Source organism: Pristiophorus japonicus, chromosome 20 (assembly GCF_044704955.1).
Source record: "Pristiophorus japonicus isolate sPriJap1 chromosome 20, sPriJap1.hap1, whole genome shotgun sequence".
NCBI classification, from domain to species: Eukaryota; Metazoa; Chordata; class Chondrichthyes; family Pristiophoridae; genus Pristiophorus; species Pristiophorus japonicus.
The window spans coordinates 62,550,904-62,570,064 of NC_091996.1; the positions used below are offsets into that span (position 1 = coordinate 62,550,904).

The window sequence follows — 19,161 nt, forward strand, 5'->3', positions numbered from 1 at the left end:
CAGGATGATCAGGGCTAGGAACTCAACATCCAGGGGTATTCAACATTCAGGAAGGATAGAATAAAAGAAAAAGGAGGTGGGGTAGCATTGCTGGTTAAAGAAGAGATTAATGCAATAGTTAGAATGGACATTAGCTTGGATGATGTGGAATCTATGGCCCCAAGTTTCCACGTGATTTGCTCCTGATTTTTAGGAGCAACTGGTGGAGAACGGAGTATCTTAGAAATCGCAATTCTCCACATTTAAGTTTTCTGCAGTTCTAGTCAGGTAGAACAGTTTCACTTTTGAACAGAATTTTTTTTCAAAAGGGGGCGTGTCCGGCCACTGACGCCTGATTTGAAAGTTTCCACAGTGAAAACGTACTCCAAACTAACTTAGAATGGAGCAAGTGAAGATTTTTGTAGGCTTGAAAAAACCTTGTCTACACATTAAAAAATCAGGCGCAGGTTACAAATTAGGCGTCGGGAACGAGGTGGGGGGGAAGGGAAGTCATTAAATTCTACAATAAATCCTTAGTTATACTTATACAAATAGTATACAAATAAATCCAACCTGAATAAAAATTTATAAGCAAAGAAAAGATTAAATAAACCATGTTCCTACCTGTGTGAAAGTGCTTCAGGCAGGCCTTTCAGGCAGCGGTTTGCCGTCGGGACCGACCAATGGCAGGGGGAGGGAGAAAGCTGCAAGAAGCCTGAGTGCTTCAGGCAGCCGTTTGCCGTCGGGACCGACCGACGGCAGGGGGAGAAAGCTGCAAGAAGCCTCAGTGCTGATCATGGAAGGGCAATGTGGTTTTATTAAAAAAATTAAAAAATTGAACAGCTACAAAAAATTTGAATAGTCTCAAACAAGTGCAAGTGTCCCGTTTATCACAGTCTATCTTTAATTACAGAATGCACTCCCTCACACACAGAAATATCAAGAAAATTAAACTGCAAGCCTTTGCAAGGGTTCAATAAACAAATTTTCACTTTTTCTGCAGCACTTTTTAAAATGGCCGAGTGCCAATGTTTACTTCAGACTGCGCATGCGCGAACGCTCCAACGCGCACGCGCAGGGTTGCCGGCACCAAAAAAACTCATTTAAATTGTACCCGCCCCCTCCTACTTACAAAATCGCGCGAGTGGTAGGCTCCGCCCCCTGTGCGCTGCGCCAAGCAGACATCGAGCTGCAAGGCGCTCGAGAATACCGCGTTTTTTTTCAGGCGCCGTTTTCGGCGCGAAAAACGGGCGCCCAGCTCGGAGGGGCGCCTGTTTTGCCACGTGTGGAAACTTGGGGCCTATATGGGTAGAACTGCAGAACACCAAAGGGCAAAAAACGTTAGTGGGAGTTGTGTACTGACCTCCAAACAGTAGTAGTAATGTTGGGGAGGGCATCAAACAGGAAATTAGGGGTGCATGCAATAAGGGTGCAGCAGTTATAATGGGTGACTTTAATATGCACATAGATTGGGCTAACCAAACTAGAAGTAATACGGTGGAGGAGGATTTCCTGGAGTGCATAAGGGATGGTTTTCTAGACCAATATGTCGAGGAACCAACTAGAGGGGAGGCCATCTTAGACTGGGTGTTGTGTAATGAGAGAGGATTAATTAGCAATACCGTTGTGCGAGGCCCCTTGGGGAAGAGTGACCATAATATGGTGGAATTCTGCATTAGGATGGAGAATGAAACAGTTAATTCAGAGACCATGGTCCAGAACTTAAAGAAGGGTAACTTTGAAGGTAACAGGCATGAATTAGCTAGGATTGATTGGCGAATGATACTTAAAGGGTTGACTGTGGATGGGCAATGGAGACATTTAGAGACCATATGGATGAACTACAACAATTGTACATTCATGTCTGTCGTAAAAATAAAAAAGGGAAGGTGGATCAACCGTGGCTATCAAGGGAAATCAGGGATAGTATTAAAGCCAAGGAAGTGGCATACAAATTCGCCAGAAATAGCAGTGAACCCAGAGACTGGGAGAAATTTAGAACTCAGCAGAGGAGGACAAAGGGTTTGATTAGGGCAGGGAAAATGGAGTACGAGAAGAAGCTTGCAGGGAACATTAAGACGGATTGCAAAAGTTTCTATAGATATGTAAAGAGAAAAAGGTTAGTAAAGACAAACGTAGGTCCCCTGCAGTCAGAATCAGGGGAAGTCATAACGGGGAACAAAGAAATGGCGGACCAATTGAACAAGTACTTTGGTTCGGTATTCACTAAGGAGGACACTAACAACTTTCCGGATATAAGAGGGGTCAGAGGGTCTAGTAAGGAGGAGGAACTGAGGGAAATCCTTATTAGTCGGGAAATTGTGTTGGGGAAATTAATGGGATTGAAGGCCAATAAATCCCCAGGGCCTGATGGACTGCATCCCAGAGTACTTAAGGAGGTGGCCTTGGAAATAGCGGATGCATTGACAGTCATTTTCCAACATTCCATTGACTGGATCAGTTCCTATCGAGTGGAGGGTAGCCAATGTAACCCCACTTTTTAAAAAAGGAGGGAGAGAAAAAACAGGGAATTATATACCGGTAAGCCTGACATCGGTAGTGGGTAAGATGATGGAATCAATTATTAAGGATGTCATAGCAGCGCATTTGGAAAGAGGTGACATGATAGGTCCAAGTCAACATGGATTTGTGAAAGGGAAATCATGCTTGACAAATCTTCTGGAATTTTTTGAGGATGTTTCCAGTAGAGTGGACGAGGGAGAACCAGTTGATGTGGTATATTTGGATTTTCAGAAGGCTTTCGACAAGGTCCCATACAAAAGATTAATGTGCAAAGTTAAAGCACATGGGATTGGGGGCAGTGTGCTGACATGGACTGAGAACTGGTTGTCAGACAGGAAGCAAAGAGTAGGAGTAAATGGGGACTTTTCAGAATGGCAGGCAGTGACTAGTGGGGTATCGCAAGGTTCTGTGCTGGGGCCGCAGCTGTTTACACTGTTCGTTAATGATTTAGACGAGGGGATTAAATGTAGTATCTCCAAATTTGCGGATGACACTAAGTTAGGTGGCAGTGTGAGCTGTGAGGAGGATGCTATGAGGCTGCAGAGCGACTTGGATTGGTTAGGTGAGTGGGCAAATGCATGGCAGATGAAGTATAATGTGGATAAATGTGAGGTTATCCACTTTGGTGGTAAAAACAGAGAGACAGACTATTATCGGAATGGTGACAGATTAGGAAAAGGGGAGGTGCAACGAGACCTGGGTGTCATGGTACAACAGTCATTGAAGGTTGGCATGCAGGTACAGCAGGCGGTTAAGAAAGCAAATGGCATGTTGGCCTTCATAGCGAGGGGATTTGAGTACAGGGGTAGGAAGGTGTTGCTACAATTGTACAGGGCATTGGTGAGGCCACACCTGGAGTATTGTGTACAGTTTTGGTCTCCTAACCTGAGGAAGGACATTCTTGCTATTGAGGGAGTGCAGCGAAGGTTCACCAGACTGATTCCCGGGATGACGTGACTGACCTATCAAGAAAGACTGGATCAACTGGGCTTGTATTCACTGGAGTTCAGAAGAATGAGAGGGGACCTCATAGAAACGTTTAAAATTCTGACGGGTTTAGACAGGTTGGATGCAGGAAGAATGTTCCCAATGTTGGGGAAGTCCAGAACCAGGGGTCACAGTCTAAGGATAAGGGGTAAGCCATTTAGGACCGAGATGAGGAGGAACTTCTTCACCCAGAGAGTGGTGAACCTGTGGAATTCTCTACCACAGAAAGTTGTTGAGGCCAGTACACTAAATATATTCAAAAAAGAGTTAGATGTAGTCCTTACTACTAGGGGAATCAAGGAGTATGGTGAGAAAGCAGGAATGGGGTACTGAAGTTGCATGTTCAGCCATGAACTCATTGAATGGCGGTGCAGGCTACAAGGGCCGAATGGCCTACTCCTGCACCTATTTTTAATGTTTCTATACAATGTGGTTATAACTTTTTATCTACTTGCTAGCGCTCCTAGTGACTTCTTTATTAATTTCTGCAGTGATTAATTAACTTGCATGAAAGAAATTGTGGAAGAAATGAAACAAACTTATTGTATATAAGAGAGTGCGGGTATACTTTTCACCTTCACTGTCGAGGTGGTAATCTGGCACAGCAGATCTCCACTCCCCACCCCCCATTGTAGAACTCGTCTGATATTTGTCCCATTAATTTCTGCAACGCTACCTGGTAGATTATTCCAAATATTTGAGTAAAGACATTCTTCCTTTAATCTGCTTCATATGTTCTTTTCACTAAGTTAAATTTATGCCAAATGAGTCCCGTTCCCCAGCCTAATTTTAAGTGATATTCTGAGTTTACTGTATCTATATCATTTATATACTGTGATGTGGTTTCCATTCTTAATTGCCTTCTTTCTGGTTTCAAGAGATTGAGTTTCTTAACCTTCCTCATAATTCATCCTCTTTAAATTTAGGGTCAGTCTTTTTGCTATTCTGTGATCTCCAGTGCATATGCATGTTTTAGTGGCCACATTCTCTTCTGTCCTTTCAGGCTATTACTGTCTTCAGAAAGTGAAATGAGAGGTCTGATTGTGTGATAATGTGGACACAGTCTGTTATGTGACTTTTCTGAAGAGGACTGTATGTAGTATCCATTTTGGTCTATCAACCTGCAACATCTATCACCCCTATGCTTTCTGACCTACATTGGCTCCCAGTTAAACAGCACCTCGATTTCAAAATTCTCATCCTTGTTTACAAATCACTCCATGGACTTGCCCCTCCCTATCTGTGTAATCTTTTTCAGCCTCACAATCCCACAAGATGTGCGTTCCTCAAATTCTGGCTTTCCTCCTTTAAGATGCTTGTTAAAACCTACCTCTTTAAACAAGCTTTTGATCATCTGCCTTAATTTCTTCAGTGGCTCGGTGTCAAATTTATCTGTTTGTCTGTAACGCCGTTATGAAACGCCTTGGGATGTTTTATTACGTTAAAGGTGCTATATAAATAAAAGTTATTATCTCTCATTACCTAACCTAGATTGAAAAAAATTCCAGGTAGAGTTGTAGGTTCTAATTAAAAGTAAAATAAACACTTCTGAAAATTCTCATCTTTTGTTTTTGGATTAACTTCCCAGATATGGTAAATTAATGTGTCCATTATGGAGGTAAATGCTGAACAGTGAGCTGCTAGATCCCCGTAACTGGTGGGGGGGAGGGGGATTTTAACGGGAAGTAGCACGTGGGGTTGGGTGCAGGTGAAGAATTGAAACCAGCAAAATTGCGAGCTCATCGGGAAGCCGACTCCAACTCGCCGACTTCTGTATTTCACACCACGTGAATTAGGCTTTGTGCGCGCAATCCCTCGGGAGAGACCGGTTGTCAATTGACATATATTAATCGTTCAATTACAGCGATATTGAAATGGGATTTCCTGGGCTTCCTGGAACTCGCCAATGAAAACAAGGCGAGAACACAGCGGCAATTAAGGGAGCTGAAGCCATGACATGGAAAAATGCCAATACGTACTCAGTACTCGCAGCTGCTTTCTTATCTGCTTGTGTGAAAGGATTTGTTCACAGTACTTGTGCTGAGAGGTTATTTGCACACTTTGGAGGTCTGATCTGTCAGATCAGCATGGGTGCCGCTTACGCTGTGTTAGATTGGACTTCAGATGAGGACCAGCAGCCTGCCAGTCATTGACCCTCAACTCCACAGGAGAGAGGGAAGCTGCAGAGAGGATCAGCTCGCAGGAGGCCATACCTAGCATTCAAGGTCTGCAGGCAAAGAAAAAGCTTCCTCGACATTTCAGAACAGCAGTATCTCGGGAGGCTCAAGATGTCACATCAGGTGGTGGCAGACATTTGTTGCCTGTTGGAATAAGACCTGCTACCAACTGAACCTTTATCAGTGCTGCCAAAGTTACCACCGACCTCAACCTTTTTGCCTCTGGATCCTTCCAGGGTCTGTGGAGACATTTGCAGGCTCTCACAGTCAGCGACACATAAATGCATAAGACAGATAGATGACTGATGGCTTGTTTGCCAGGGCTGCCATTTATGTCAACTTTGCCTGCGATGACACCAGTCAGAATGAGCGGGCGCTCGGGTTTGCGGCTCTGGCTAGCTTCCCAGAGGTGCAGGGCATCATCGACTGCACGCATGTGGCAATTGAGGTATCCCCAAATCACCCTGGAGCAATGTTCCCTCTAATTAATTTTTTTGCCCCGTGCGGCCCCTTTTAACAGGCTGCGCAAGCCAATCCAAATTTTGCACATGAGCGTTTTTTCTATTTAAAAGCCAGTTAGGAGCGCAGCCGCGCAGCGTAAAAGGAATTTACCAGGGATTATTCGTCAACTGCAAGGGCTTCTGATCCGTTAATGTGCAGCTGGTGTGCAGGTGTGAACATAAGAATTAGGAGCAGGAGTGGGCCATTCGGCCCATTGAGCCTGCTCCGCCATTCACTAAGATCATGGCTGATCTTCGACCTCATCGCCACAGTCCTGCCTGATCTCTTGATTCCCCTGGAGTCCAAAATTCTATCTATCTCAGCCTCGAATGTACTCAACGACTCAGCATCCACACCCCTTTGTGGTAGAGAATTCCAAAAATTCACAACCCTCTGCGTGAAGAAATTCCTCCTCATCTCAGTCTTAAATGACCGACCCCTTATCCTGAGGCTATGTCATCTAGTTCTAGACTCTCCAGCCATGGGAAACAACCTCTCGGCATCTACCCTATCAATCCCCCTCAGAATCTTATTTGTTTCAATTAGATCACTTTTCATTCTTCTCAACTTCAAGAGCGTATAATCTCAATCCCTCTTCATAGGACAATACTCTCATCCCAAGGATCAATCTAGTGAACCTTCATTGCACCACCTCTAAGGCATGTATGTCCTTTCTCAGATAAGGAGACCAAAGCTGTGCACAGTACTCCCAAGTGTGGTCTCACCAAAGCCCTGTACACTTCTAATAAGACATCCTGGGGCCGAAATTCAGCCTCCCGATAAGGCCTGTTACTGCAGGAAAACAGCAGCCACGCGGCGGTGTCGAATGGCAACCGCCCGAGAAATTCACCTCGGTGGTTTTTCCGGCGGTCTCCACTTCCGCCCGGCTGCTGCTGAACCCTCCTAAGTGTGTCATTAAAGCGCGCACCACCGCTCTCCCGCCCAAAGCAAAAATTACCTTGAAAAATCTTGCGATTGGCGCCCCCGACAGTTTTTTCTGTTGTTGCACTATTAAAGGGGAGAGCGCACAGCCGCGGCCGCCATCTTATTTTTTCTTGTTGGCCGACTGCCAGGTCAGCACGATAATTATGCCCCCAGGTTCGCCTGGGTCGCCAACAGGCAACCTGGCACCCCCTCTTGGGTGCCAGGCCGAAACCCTCCCTGGTGGCCCAGTGGACCACAGCGTATCGCAGCGGCTCTCCCCTTTAAGTGAAGGGGAGAGACGTGGTGACGTGCCAGCGTGATGTCTGGCAGCAGTGGACATTCAGCCTGCCCCCAGTTTGAGGAACACTCCGTGCCTGACCCCACTTCTGCCCCCATTATGACTGACTTCTGCCCCGCTGGGGAAAAAAAGACAAAGGGTTAAATTTCGCCCGTAAGGGCCCTGCCAAAGATTGTTCCACCTGCACCTGTGCAGGGGCAGACTCGGCCATCGGGACACGAGGCAATTTGTGGAGTACTGATGGAGAGGGGCAACGGGTGAGAAGTGGAAACACTTTGAGCTGAGTCTCCACTCCCATCGTCCCAGCCGCACTTCCCTGCTAGCAGTATGCTGGAGAACAACTTCATTGCAGATCATTGGGGCACTGAACGGCCAAGGCTTCGGGTATCATTCATCCTATTTAAGGTAGCATTCAGAGTGCAAGCCATTGGTGAAGTCCTGCATGCACTTGTGAAATTGCCGCGTTTGATGCTCCATGCAGTTGGCATCATGCCACTCATGCTTGAGACGCACTCCTCCAATCTATCTGCAGTCGTGGACAGTGCGCTTGGACCGCCTCCCAGTACATCGCACATTCTTTGCTGCTCCTCAAGAAGTATCCACTTCGTCAACAGCCCCTGGGATACAGCATCTACATCCAGGTAAGCAGAGCTTGAAGAGTCCTGCGCCTTCTGACGGGGACTCTCCACTGCTATCCCTGGCTCCACCGTCTTCTTTTGCTCATTTGTGAAGTGCAATTCACCATGTGAAAACCCAACTATGGACTGGATTTTAGGCTTTTATATTTTTGGGCGCGCTAATGGTGGCGGAGCGGGAAAGTTAGCGGCCAGGAATAGCTTGCACTTTAGTAGTTAAGTTTGGGCATCTGAGCCCTGCATCAGGAGGCACAGTGCAAAGGGAAATGATACACACCTCTCTTGGTGCAAAGATGGAAAACTCCAGAGCTAAAGAGCCAGGCAGGGAGTGCTCCGAGAGAGGCCTGGGGTTGAGGAAAACAAAAAAACCCCACAAAAACATTCCCAAAACATTGCCCACGCCACCACAACACAAATCGCTAAAAAAAATTTAAAAAAACAATCACACTTACCGTAGGCGTCCAATACTCATCTCTTCACCGATGGGATGGTTGGACTACCCTGATTTCCCAGGTGGTCATTGCTGGGACACTCATAATAAAGGACGAAACTGAGTACTGTGTACAATGAGCAAGTGTGACCTTAGCTCCTTTAATAAGACTCCAGAGTGCAGGTATCCTGTGGGTGGCCTGCTTATATACTGTGCTCCCAAGGGATGCTGAGATTCTGGGCCCTCTGGTGGTCAGGTGTCATGCAGGTTACAAAGGGTTAAATACATAACATCACTCCCCCGTGAAGTCAATAATTCACTTATTTACAAGGTGAGACAATCTGGGGCTTTACATTCCCTTGTCGATCGTCTCGGTACAAATGTGGGTGTGGGTGGGTTGGTCAGTTCTTCACTGGGCTGTTGGGTATCCGGGCTGCTGGGAATGATGAGTTCGGCTTCATGGTCAACCATGATGTCAGTTGCCACTTGTGTGTGTGTTCGAGGGTCAAAGTTGGTGGTGTCCTCTTCAGGTTGTTCGTAGCTGTTGGTGAACCACAATTTGATTTGGTCCAAATGTTTTCTGTGCATTTGTCCATTGGCTAATTTGACCTGAAACATCCTACTCACCTCTTTGGCTGTGACCGTGCCAGGGAGCCATTTGGGACCATGTCCATAATTGAGCACAAACACTGGGTCATTGATCTCAATATCGCGTGACAAATTTGCACGGTCAGGGTACACACTTTTTTGATGCTGCCTGCCCTCCACATGATCATGGAGATCAGGGTGGAAGAGAGAGCCTTGTTTTAAGCGCCCTTTTCATGAGCAGCTCGGCTGGGGGAACCCCGGTGAGTGGGGTCTGGTGCGGTAGCTGAGCAGCACTCGGGACAGCTGGGTCTGCAGGGAGCCTTCTGACACTCGTTTCAAGCTTTGCTTGAAGGTCTGAACTGCCCATTCTGCCTGGCCGTTGGATGCGGACTTGAACGGGGCAGATGTGACATGTTTGATCCCATTGCGGGTCATGAATTCCTTAAAATCAGCACTGGTGAAGCACAGCCCATTGTTGCTGACTAGGACATCAGGCAAGCCGTGCGTGGCAAACATGGCTCGTAGGCTTTCAATAGTGGCCGTGGACGTGCTTACAGACATTATTTCACATTCAATCCATTTTGAATAAGCGTCCACAACAACCAAAAACATTTCACCTAGAAATGGGCCTGCATAGTCTACGTGATCCTCGACCACAGTTTGGAGGGCCACGACCATAAACTTAGCGGTGCCTCTCTGGGTGCATTGCTCAGCTGAGAGCAAGTGTTGCACTGGCGCACGCATGACTCTAAATCTGAGTCAATGCCAGGCCACCACACATGGGATCTGGCTATGGCTTTCATCATTACGATGCCTGGGTGGGTGCTGTGCAGTTCACATATGAACGTATCTCTGCCTTTCTTGGGCAAGACCACGCGATTGCCCCACAATAGACAGTCTGCCTGCAGGGACAACTCGTCTTTGTCTGTGGAACGGCTTAATCGCCTCCTGCATCTCCACTGGGACACCGGACCAGCTCCCATGGAGGACACAGTTTTTTACCAAGGACAGTAAAGGATCCTGGCTACTCCAGGTTCTGATCTGGCGGGCCGTAACGGGGGACTTCTCATTCTCGAATGCCTCCATGAGCAAGTCTGCTGGCTGTGCCATTTCCACCCCGGAGGTGGGCAATGGCAGCCGACTGAGAGCATCTGCGCAGTTCTCTGTGCCAGGTCTGTGGCGGATTACATAGTTGTATGCCGACAGCGTGAGTGCCCATCTTTGGATGCAAGCAGAGGCATTGGTATTAATCCCTTTACTCTGAGAACAGCGATATGAGCGGCTTGTGGTCAGTTTCAAAAAACTTGAGGCCAAATAAGTACTGGTGCATTTTTTTCACCCCGTAGACGCACGCCAGAGCCTCTTTTTCAATCATGCTGTAGGCCCTTTCGGCCTTGGACAAACTCCTGGACGCATAAGCGACCGGTTGCAAAATCTCCGATTCATTAGCCTGTTGTAACACACACCCGACCCCGTATGACGATGTATCGCAAGCTAGCACTTATCGTTTACAAGGGTTATACAGGACAAGCAGTTTGTTTGAACACAACAGATTTCTGGCTTTCTTAAAGGCAGCCTCTTGTGAATTCCCACATACCCAGTCGTCTCCCTTGCACAGTAGCGCATGTAGGGGTTCTAACAGGGTGCTTAACCCAGGTAGGAAGTTACCGAAATAGTTAAGGAGTCCCAGGAAGGACCACACGTCACGTTCTGTGGTCTCGGTGCGTTCTTGATGGCCTCCGTCTTGGCGTCGGTGGGTCTGATGCCGTCTGCTGTGATTCTTCCCAAGAACTCGACGTCCTGTGCCAGGAAAACACACTTCGAACGTTTCAACCTAAGCCCCACGTGATCCAACCGACTAAGAACCTCTTCCAGATTCTTCAAGTGCTCCATGGTGTCCCGACCTGTAACCAATATTTTGTCCTGGAAGACCACTGTGCAAGGAATCGACTTTAGCAGGCTCTCCATGTTCTGCTGGAAGATAGCCGCAGCCGAAAGCGCTCAGATGTCTTCCCAATTCCAGCAGATTTTTCCCAGCCAGCTTCTGCCAAACAACGTGGGGCCATCCCCGGCACAGTCCACAGCGGGAGTTCGTGTACTGCTCCATCATAGGAGACTTTGACTTCTGCACTGCCAATTACAGGGATTAGTTCCTTGGTGTAAGTCCTTAGTTTGGTGTGAATGGGGCTGAGCTTGGGTCTGTGTGCCTTTTTGCCCCACAGCCTGTCGAAGGCCGTTTTACTCATTATGGACTGACTTGCCCCCATATCCAGTTCCATAGATACTGGAATACCTTTCAATTCAACTTTCAACATTATTGGTGGACATTTCGTAGTGATTATGTGTACCCCGTACACTTCTGCCTCCTCGGTACGAGTCTCCAATTCAGCCTGATCCACAGTGGATCGATCTTCCTCTAACGTGGTGGTTTGCAGTTCGCCTGCACATTCGTTAGAGGTGTCCCATTGTTCTGCAACCATTGCACACATAGTGCTTAAAGCGGCATTGATGGGGCCGATGATTACCTCCACAGCGCCAACAAGATGTTAACTGCCTCGTATTGTCGATTGATGGCGGACTCTGGTTCAACTGAGGTCGGGCCGCAGCAACCGGCATGTATGTTCTGCCATGTACATTTCTGCTCGAGACCGATGTTACTTTATGCACAGTACTGTCCGAAACGTCTTTACTCTGCGAAATCTGTTTGGTGTTGTCGCTGGTGGACATAAATGCCTAGGCTATTGTTATGGCTTTACTTAGATTCAGAGTTTCTACAGTCAACAATTTGCGAAGGATTGTCTCATGTCCAATGCTCAGTACAAAAAAGTCTCTGAGCATTTGTTCTAGGAATCCCTCAAACTCGCAATGTCCTGCGAGACGCCTTAGTTCGGCGATATAGCTCACCACTTCCTGGCCCGCCGATCGCTGACACGTGTAGAAGCGATATCTCGCCATCAAAACGCTTTCCTTAGGATTTAGGTGCTCCCGGACCAGCGTACACAATTCTTCCTAGGATTTCTCTGTTGGCTTTGCCAGGGCCAGGAGATTCTTCATGAGGCCATAGGTTGTTGCCCCACAGACAGTTAGGAGGATCGCCCTTCATTTGGTAGCATTCGTGTCCCCTTCCAGCTCGTTGGCCATGAAGTATTGGTTGGGTCTCTCCACAAAGGCCTCCCAATCGTCCCCTTCTGAGAACTTCTCCAGGATACCGACTGTTCTTTGCATTTTTGCGCGGTTGTTCGTTACCTCGTCGCCAATTGGTACACTCATAATAAAGGATGAAACTGAGTATTGTGTACAATGAGCAAGTGTGACCTTAGCTCCTTTAATAAGACTCCAGAGTGCAGATGCCTCGTGGATGGCCTGCTTATATACTGTGCTCCCAAGGGATGCTGGGATCCCTTGGGACTCCCAACAGGTGGGCCCTCTGGTGGTCAGGTGTCATGCAGGTTACAAAGGGTTAAATACATAACATCTGCGAGGCGCGATTTCAGGCGGATGGGCCGGGCAGGAGTTCAAACTCGCACCGGGTCGCAACCAGGGGTGATGCACACTGCGCAGCTGTTCTGGGCCGTGCTGCTCCACGCCGCCACAAAACCGGACTCGAGGTTCACTGCGGGGTGCTGGAGGCTGTCCGACTGCCCAGAAGACCTCACCACCACCATTGCCGCCTCTCCAGGGCGAAAACCGGAGTGCAGAAGACCGGAAAATCCAGCCCAAGATCTCAAACTTCTCCACAGAAGTACAAGTATCTGAGCTTGGTGCATGGTCTGCATAAGTTCTGTGACGGTGCTCACTCAGGAAGTGACCTCCTCTGAAGAGTCGTCATCATAGGCAAGCTGGACCACTTCCTGCTGGATACGTGAAGGCCCTGTGGGTGATAAAAAGACATGAATGAGTACTGTGTTGGTAAGATTGTTTGAAGTTATCATGCACATAATCATATTTCAGTGACTGTTGACATGACTGAGTTTTGTATTCTATGTAGCTGCCTTGTCTCTAATTCACCAGGTAGCTGACAGGTCCCCATCTCCGACAGCCAGGCACGCCGAGACTCTGCTGATCTCCTGCAACTCTTCCTCTGCAGATGCTAATTGAGAGATGGCTGAAAGGCCACCTCCAGTTCTCTGCCTCATCCTAGTGTTCTCTGCTCTTTTCTGGAAGGAGGGAAAGAAGATACCTATGAATGAGAGTTATGGGATGTGTTCACTCAATGGATGGAGAGCATTTGTTGAGGGTGACATAGGACTGACTGCGTAAGGATGAATGTCAGTGTTGGATGGATAGATGGAATGTGAGTAAATGCATAGACAGAGAGGGATGGGTTAACCTGTATGGTTAGTTGGTGTGAGGAGTGATGTGCTTGAGAAGGCAGAGTGAGGGGTTAGGATGATAAACACATCAGGATGGTAGGGCAATGTGCCATTGGTCTCACCTTTCCTGCTCTGGTTAGGTCATTGAATCACTTCCTGCATTGGATCCAGGAGCATAGCACCACACTCTTGCTGCTGACCTCCTTGGCAACTTCCAACTGTGCCTTTTTTGTCTCCGCTACTGGCTTCTGCCACGAAGGAAAAATAGCTCCCTCTGGGCCCTTACAGCCCCCAATAATACATTCAGAGAGGCGTTGCTGAGACGGGGCACAGCCTTTGCCCGTCTCAACTCCATAGCAAGAGGTCTGTGGCTCTCCATGACAACTCCAAACTCTTTCAACATGCATGTTTGGAGCGTCCCTTTAAATACTGGAGTCGAAATCGCGCCATGCGTGTCGTCATCATGCCCACTGACGCTAATTGGATGGGAATCCTGGAAGTAAAATGATAATGCGGTGGCTGACAGATGCGCTGCACTAACTACCATGGGGCCATAATTGATGGTCCTACTGCTGGCTGCCACCGAGTTTTCTCGGCGGTTTCCCCATTTTCTTTGTGCGCTCCCCTCTGTGCGAGATTGGTGAGGCCCTCACGCTGGGGGTTTGGAAGGACTGCTGGGGAGCGTCCGCCGGTGTGCGACGCCAAAAAAAGTCCTCCAGCCCGAGATTCATCCGAGCGGTCCTCCGCTCCTGCAGGAGAAAAGACCACTGCGTGGAAGCAGGTCTTACCTGAACGGTAGGTATAAAGACCTGCAAGAAAAGGTAAGTGAGTTTTTTTTTCGCTTTCGCAGTGATTTTGTGTTAAAGGGTCCTCTGAAGGTTTTGTGAATTTTTATTTTTTGAACTTTTTTTTGTGTATTCCCCCCCCCCCTCCCTGGACCCGACTCCAGCCTCGGCGTAACTTTCTCCAGGATTGCATTTACCACCCAGAATCCCACTTAACGCCCTCTAACGTCCATTTTTGCCGCATGGCGCTTTTAACTCCTTTTTTGACTAAACTTCACCCCAGGTTTCCCATGCGCTATCCTCCCCGCCACATTCAGCGCACCTGCGCTTTAAAATCCAGCCTTGTTTCTATGCAACATTTAATGAACCCAGCATGTTAGAACCTGTTTCAAGAGTTCTTGTATGTGTCTATACTTCATTGTCTGTGACGCACTTTGCGATACCCTGAGGTTGTGAAAGGTATATAAATGCACCTTTATAGTGACCATTTGTAGAACAATGTAAACTCAGTGACCTTTGTTTTTGCCCAACTTACAAGTGCCTAACCGACTATGTCAACATGAACATTTTTAACTTTACATTATGTTTTGGTTTAAACTTTCAATGTTTCTATACTTTGTAGTCTGAACATAAGGAGATAGTGCCAGGAGTTGATACAAAGCATGATGACATTCAGGTAAATACAACCTAAAATTGCTTTGTAGGTTGTTGTGTTCTTTTCATCCAAAGAAATCTGACCCCCGTCCCTGCTGTGAATTGTGATTGTTCTGCTCATTTAAGTAACCTCAACACTGTCTACTAATTGTTCTTATGAGCCTTCTGGCAGCTGATCAAAGTAGCACTCAATTCAAGCCTGGGAGCAGTTCTCCTGCAGATGGTTCGTGACTAGGCAGACTAGAAGACTGGAGAAACTCTGGAACATTTAAGGGTAAAAAGCCTAAAAACGTAGGGTTCAGTGGATAACCATGAAATACTCGGCCTTTTGGCTAAGATCATGCGTAACTGACCTGACAGGGGAGTAACCATGACCCCAACGTGGTTCTCCCTGGATCAGGAAGGTGATTCTCTATGCTTTTTGGAAATAGGAGGTGGGTGGGGTGGTTTGACCCATCCACCTCCATGGCATGAACCTGGTATTGCAGTACTTCCAGGAACGGTGCAGTGGCTCTAGGCCTTTTGGCTAAGAGCATTGGCGCAGAGAGATCCTTGATGTGTGCAAGGTGACCTCTGGCGTTTGTGATTTGACAAAGAATTGGAAAGATTGGCAACGAATTTTTAAAAAAAATGAAATACTCTAGCTTTACTCTCCTGACTTCAGGCTGTTTTTTTTAATGAGGGTATCCACTATGCTCTTTGAAATTTCTGTATCTTTAGCCAAATCCACAATGGAGAGGCCTACAGTAATCGGCCAGTAATAAAAACAGAAAATGCTGGAAATCTCAGTGGGTCAGGCAGCATCTGTGGAGAGAAAAACAGAGTTAAAGTTTCAGGTCGGTGACCCTTCATCAGAACTGGCGAATGTTTGAAATGTCAGATTCTTAAGGAGCACTGAAAGGTGGGGGGGGGGGGAAGAAAGAACAAAAGGGAAGGTCTGTGATAAGGTGGTAGACAGGAGAGATTAGAGAGACAAAAGGGATGATGGACCAACTTAAGATGGTAATGGCAGAAGTAAGAAAAAGGTTGGTCTAGATAGGGTGTGACTGGTGGAATAATTGCCAACTGCTATGGGAGACAGAAAAAAAAAATTACATAAGATCGGAGGTGGAAGGGTTTTAAAAAAAAAAAAGGAGGGAAGGGAGCCAAACATGGGCAGAGGTTGTGGTCTGAAATTGTTGAACCCGATGTTGAGTTCAGAAGGCTGTAAAGTGCCTAAACAAAAGATGAGGTGCTGTTCCTCAAGCTTGCGTTGAGCTTCATTGGAACAGTATGGAGGCCGAGGACAGAGATGTGGGAGTGGAGCGGGGTATTAAAGTCACAGGCGATCGGAAGCTCGGGGTCACATTACGGACTGAACGGAGGTGTTCCACAAAGCGGTCACCCAATCTGCGTTTGGTCTCCCCAATGTAGAGGAGACCACAGTGTGAGCAACGAATACGGTACAGGTTGAACCTCCCTTATCCAGAACACCCTAATCCAGAAACACCCCTCGTCCAGAACCATTCCCGGCCACCGGGTGGCACATGTCCTGAACTCCGCCATGAACAAATTGAAGTCCTTCCTCGCTGTCGACTCCCGCAATCGCTGGCCTGACCCCGCAATCCACCCCATGATCTCTCTGCCACACTCCAAGCCCCAAGCTAGCCAGCCCCGATATCCCCTTGCTCAGTACCTGTACCATCCAATTTAATGTGACCACCCCTCGTCCGGAAAAATCCCTTATCCAGACAGGCCAGGTCCCAAGGGTTCCGGATAAGGGAGGTTCAACCTGTGTACTAAATTGAAAGAAGTACAAGTAAATCACTTTCACCTGGAAGGAGTATTTGGGGCCCTGGACAGTGGGAAAGGAGGAGGTAAAAGGGCAGGTGTTGCATGTAATCAACCAATAACATAACTAGTATTTACATGAATAACTCCTACCTGTCACAGGGGGGTTAAATTGGATAGCCCATGCAAATGGGTGCCGGGATCGTGACATGTGAGTAAAATACAGGCAGCATGCCAACTTTGTGCTTCCTGCTCATTATAATGATTTCTGTGTGCAGCCAGTGTTAATCGCACTGTTCTTTGGCTGCACAAATTAGCAGCGGACCCAGAATCATAACTACCTAGCACTACTTAAAGCTTGTCTGCATGGCTTAAAGCTAGCCTGTACCTCTTAAAGGGGAGGTGCATTGTGGCTGGAGCAGGTGCTGGGAGTCGTGCAGGAAGTGAATCTGTCTTAGGAAACAGTGAGGAATGGCACAACATGGGAGAGAACGGGCTCCAAGATTTTCGGTCGCTGCACGGGAGATCTTGGTGGAGATGTTGGAAATGAAGAGAGATGTCCTATATCCACAGGGGGCCCTCCAGACACTCGGTCAAAAGGCAGTAGGAGCAGATAGCCGCAGAGGTCAATGCTGGGAGTCAAGCCCCAAGGACCTGGATGCAGTGCCGCAAGGAATTCAATGACCTCACATGATTGATCAAGGTCAGTGAATGCATCTTCAAATGCCAACTGCACCAGTAGCCTCAGCCACTGCTCAAATCACCACACCCCTATCACTCACCTATCAACAATCTCTTATCAATCCGGCCTCATACCTAACATTCATATGCTTCACCTCATCCTCACACACTTAGCACTGCTGTAAGCCTCACACTCACATGCACTACTCGACCAAGACAGCCACATCAGCCAAACAGATTGCACTCACTGCACACTTCCCTCTCCGGCACACAACCGGAGGGAGCAGGAGTTAACCAGAAAGGAAGAGGTGTGCCTGCATGTCCTGACCCTCATAGAGGAGATGGCGTGGCCATTATAGGAACGGCCATTGCTGAAGTAGTGGCAGCGCTGAAAACCATCGAGGATGAAGGTATCCTTATATCTAATCCTGCTTCTCGCATCACGTTTCCCCCTCATTCCACAATTTCTTCTGATTTACAAGCTGGAGATGGTGTAAGCATGCATCTCTTACTTCTACCACCCCACCCCGCCCCCTGCCCACTCCCTTCAACACAACTTTACCTCTGTGCCTTTTTCCTTTCAGATAACCAAGAGTTGCAACCTGGCTAGGCAGTGGTGGAACACCAAGAAGAGAGCGATGATGAAGACATTTGCAGCCACCAGCTCAAATACTGATATTGTATGTATCTTAGATTAGAGGCGGGATCTGCTCGTGGTGAGACACTGGGCACGAGTGCACTGCAGCCAGGGCAAGGGAGCAAGGGTAGCGCAGGTGCCAGCTCGCCGGAAGGCGTGGTCGCACACAGGTTCCGCTGCAGAAGACTCAAATGAGGACTTCGATGGGGCAGCTTACAGCAGAACGCTGAGGGCTATGCACGAAGAAATGCTTGGTGCATCGGGAAGCCTGCCAGAAAGCCCACGTTCTCAAGGAGCATGGAGGAGTCCAGCATCAACTTAGCACAGAACTTTGCTTGCAGCCCATCCTTTCCAACACAGAAATGGTGGCAACTCTGTTGGCACACTTGTGGAGCCAACCATGATGCAGTGTCTGATGACCGATGTCACAACTTCCATTGTAGCACTAGCAGCAGCCACCCAGCGCCTTGAGTGCTCCAGTGGAAGCTCAGACTGCTGCCATCATGGCTGTGTATTATAATGTTCGCAAGACTCCCAAAGCAAGCACTCTACTTGGAACTCCTACACGGCAAACGAGCCCAAGGTGGGCAGAGGAAACGTTTCAAGGACACCCTCAAAACCTCCTTGATAAAATGCAACATCCCCACTGACACCTGGGAGTCCCTGGCCAAAGACCGCCCTAAGTGGAGGAAGTACATCCGGGAGGGCGCTGAGCCCCTTGAGACTCGTCGCCGAGAGTGAGCAGAAATCAAGCGCAGGCAGCGAAAGAAGCATGCGGCAAACCAGTCCCACCCACCCTTTTTTCAATGACTGTCTGTCCCACCTATGACAGAGACTGTAATTCCCGTACTGGACTGTTCATTCACCTAAGAACTCACTTTTAGAGTGGAAGCAAGTCTTCTTCGATTTCGAGGGACTGTCTATGATGATACGATATGTATTACAGTGTGCAAAGGGGCTTCCAGGGCGTCACAGCAGTCCAGCAAACTGTTCTCCAACAGATTACTAAGATTGCTGAGACGCTGCCCTGGGGGAGTGGCAGTGGCTCCATGGAGCATGAACCTGCTGTCTTCTCTCAGGATGACAGCATTCGTCATCCCACCCGTCAGTGTCCTTGCTATTGCTTGCCAGCCAGCCCAGATTGCTGCCACCCATGTCGAGATAGTGCAGTCGGCAGCTGCTCGAGGTTGTGCTCCAAGTCCATCTGCAGTCTCCTCCACTGAAAGTTAGCAGCCTTCCACCCGCCGTGCTGCAGCCACTGGGGTAGCACTGCATAGGA

At 48.0% G+C, this 19,161-nt stretch overlaps 1 protein-coding gene and 1 non-coding gene across 2 annotated transcripts in view; both read left to right on the forward strand.

Moving 5' to 3' along the window:
* Positions 1-19,161, forward strand: part of LOC139232531 (uncharacterized) — a 71,042-nt gene that overhangs the window by 14,390 nt on the left and 37,491 nt on the right. The window contains exon 8 of the mRNA XM_070862875.1: positions 14,763-14,816. Coding sequence (XP_070718976.1) covers positions 14,763-14,816 — 54 coding nt within the window. The remainder of the gene's footprint in view (positions 1-14,762; positions 14,817-19,161) is intronic.
* On the forward strand, positions 15,111-15,307 carry LOC139233236 (U2 spliceosomal RNA). The gene has a single exon (XR_011588163.1). It is a non-coding gene; the product is annotated as a U2 spliceosomal RNA (small nuclear RNA).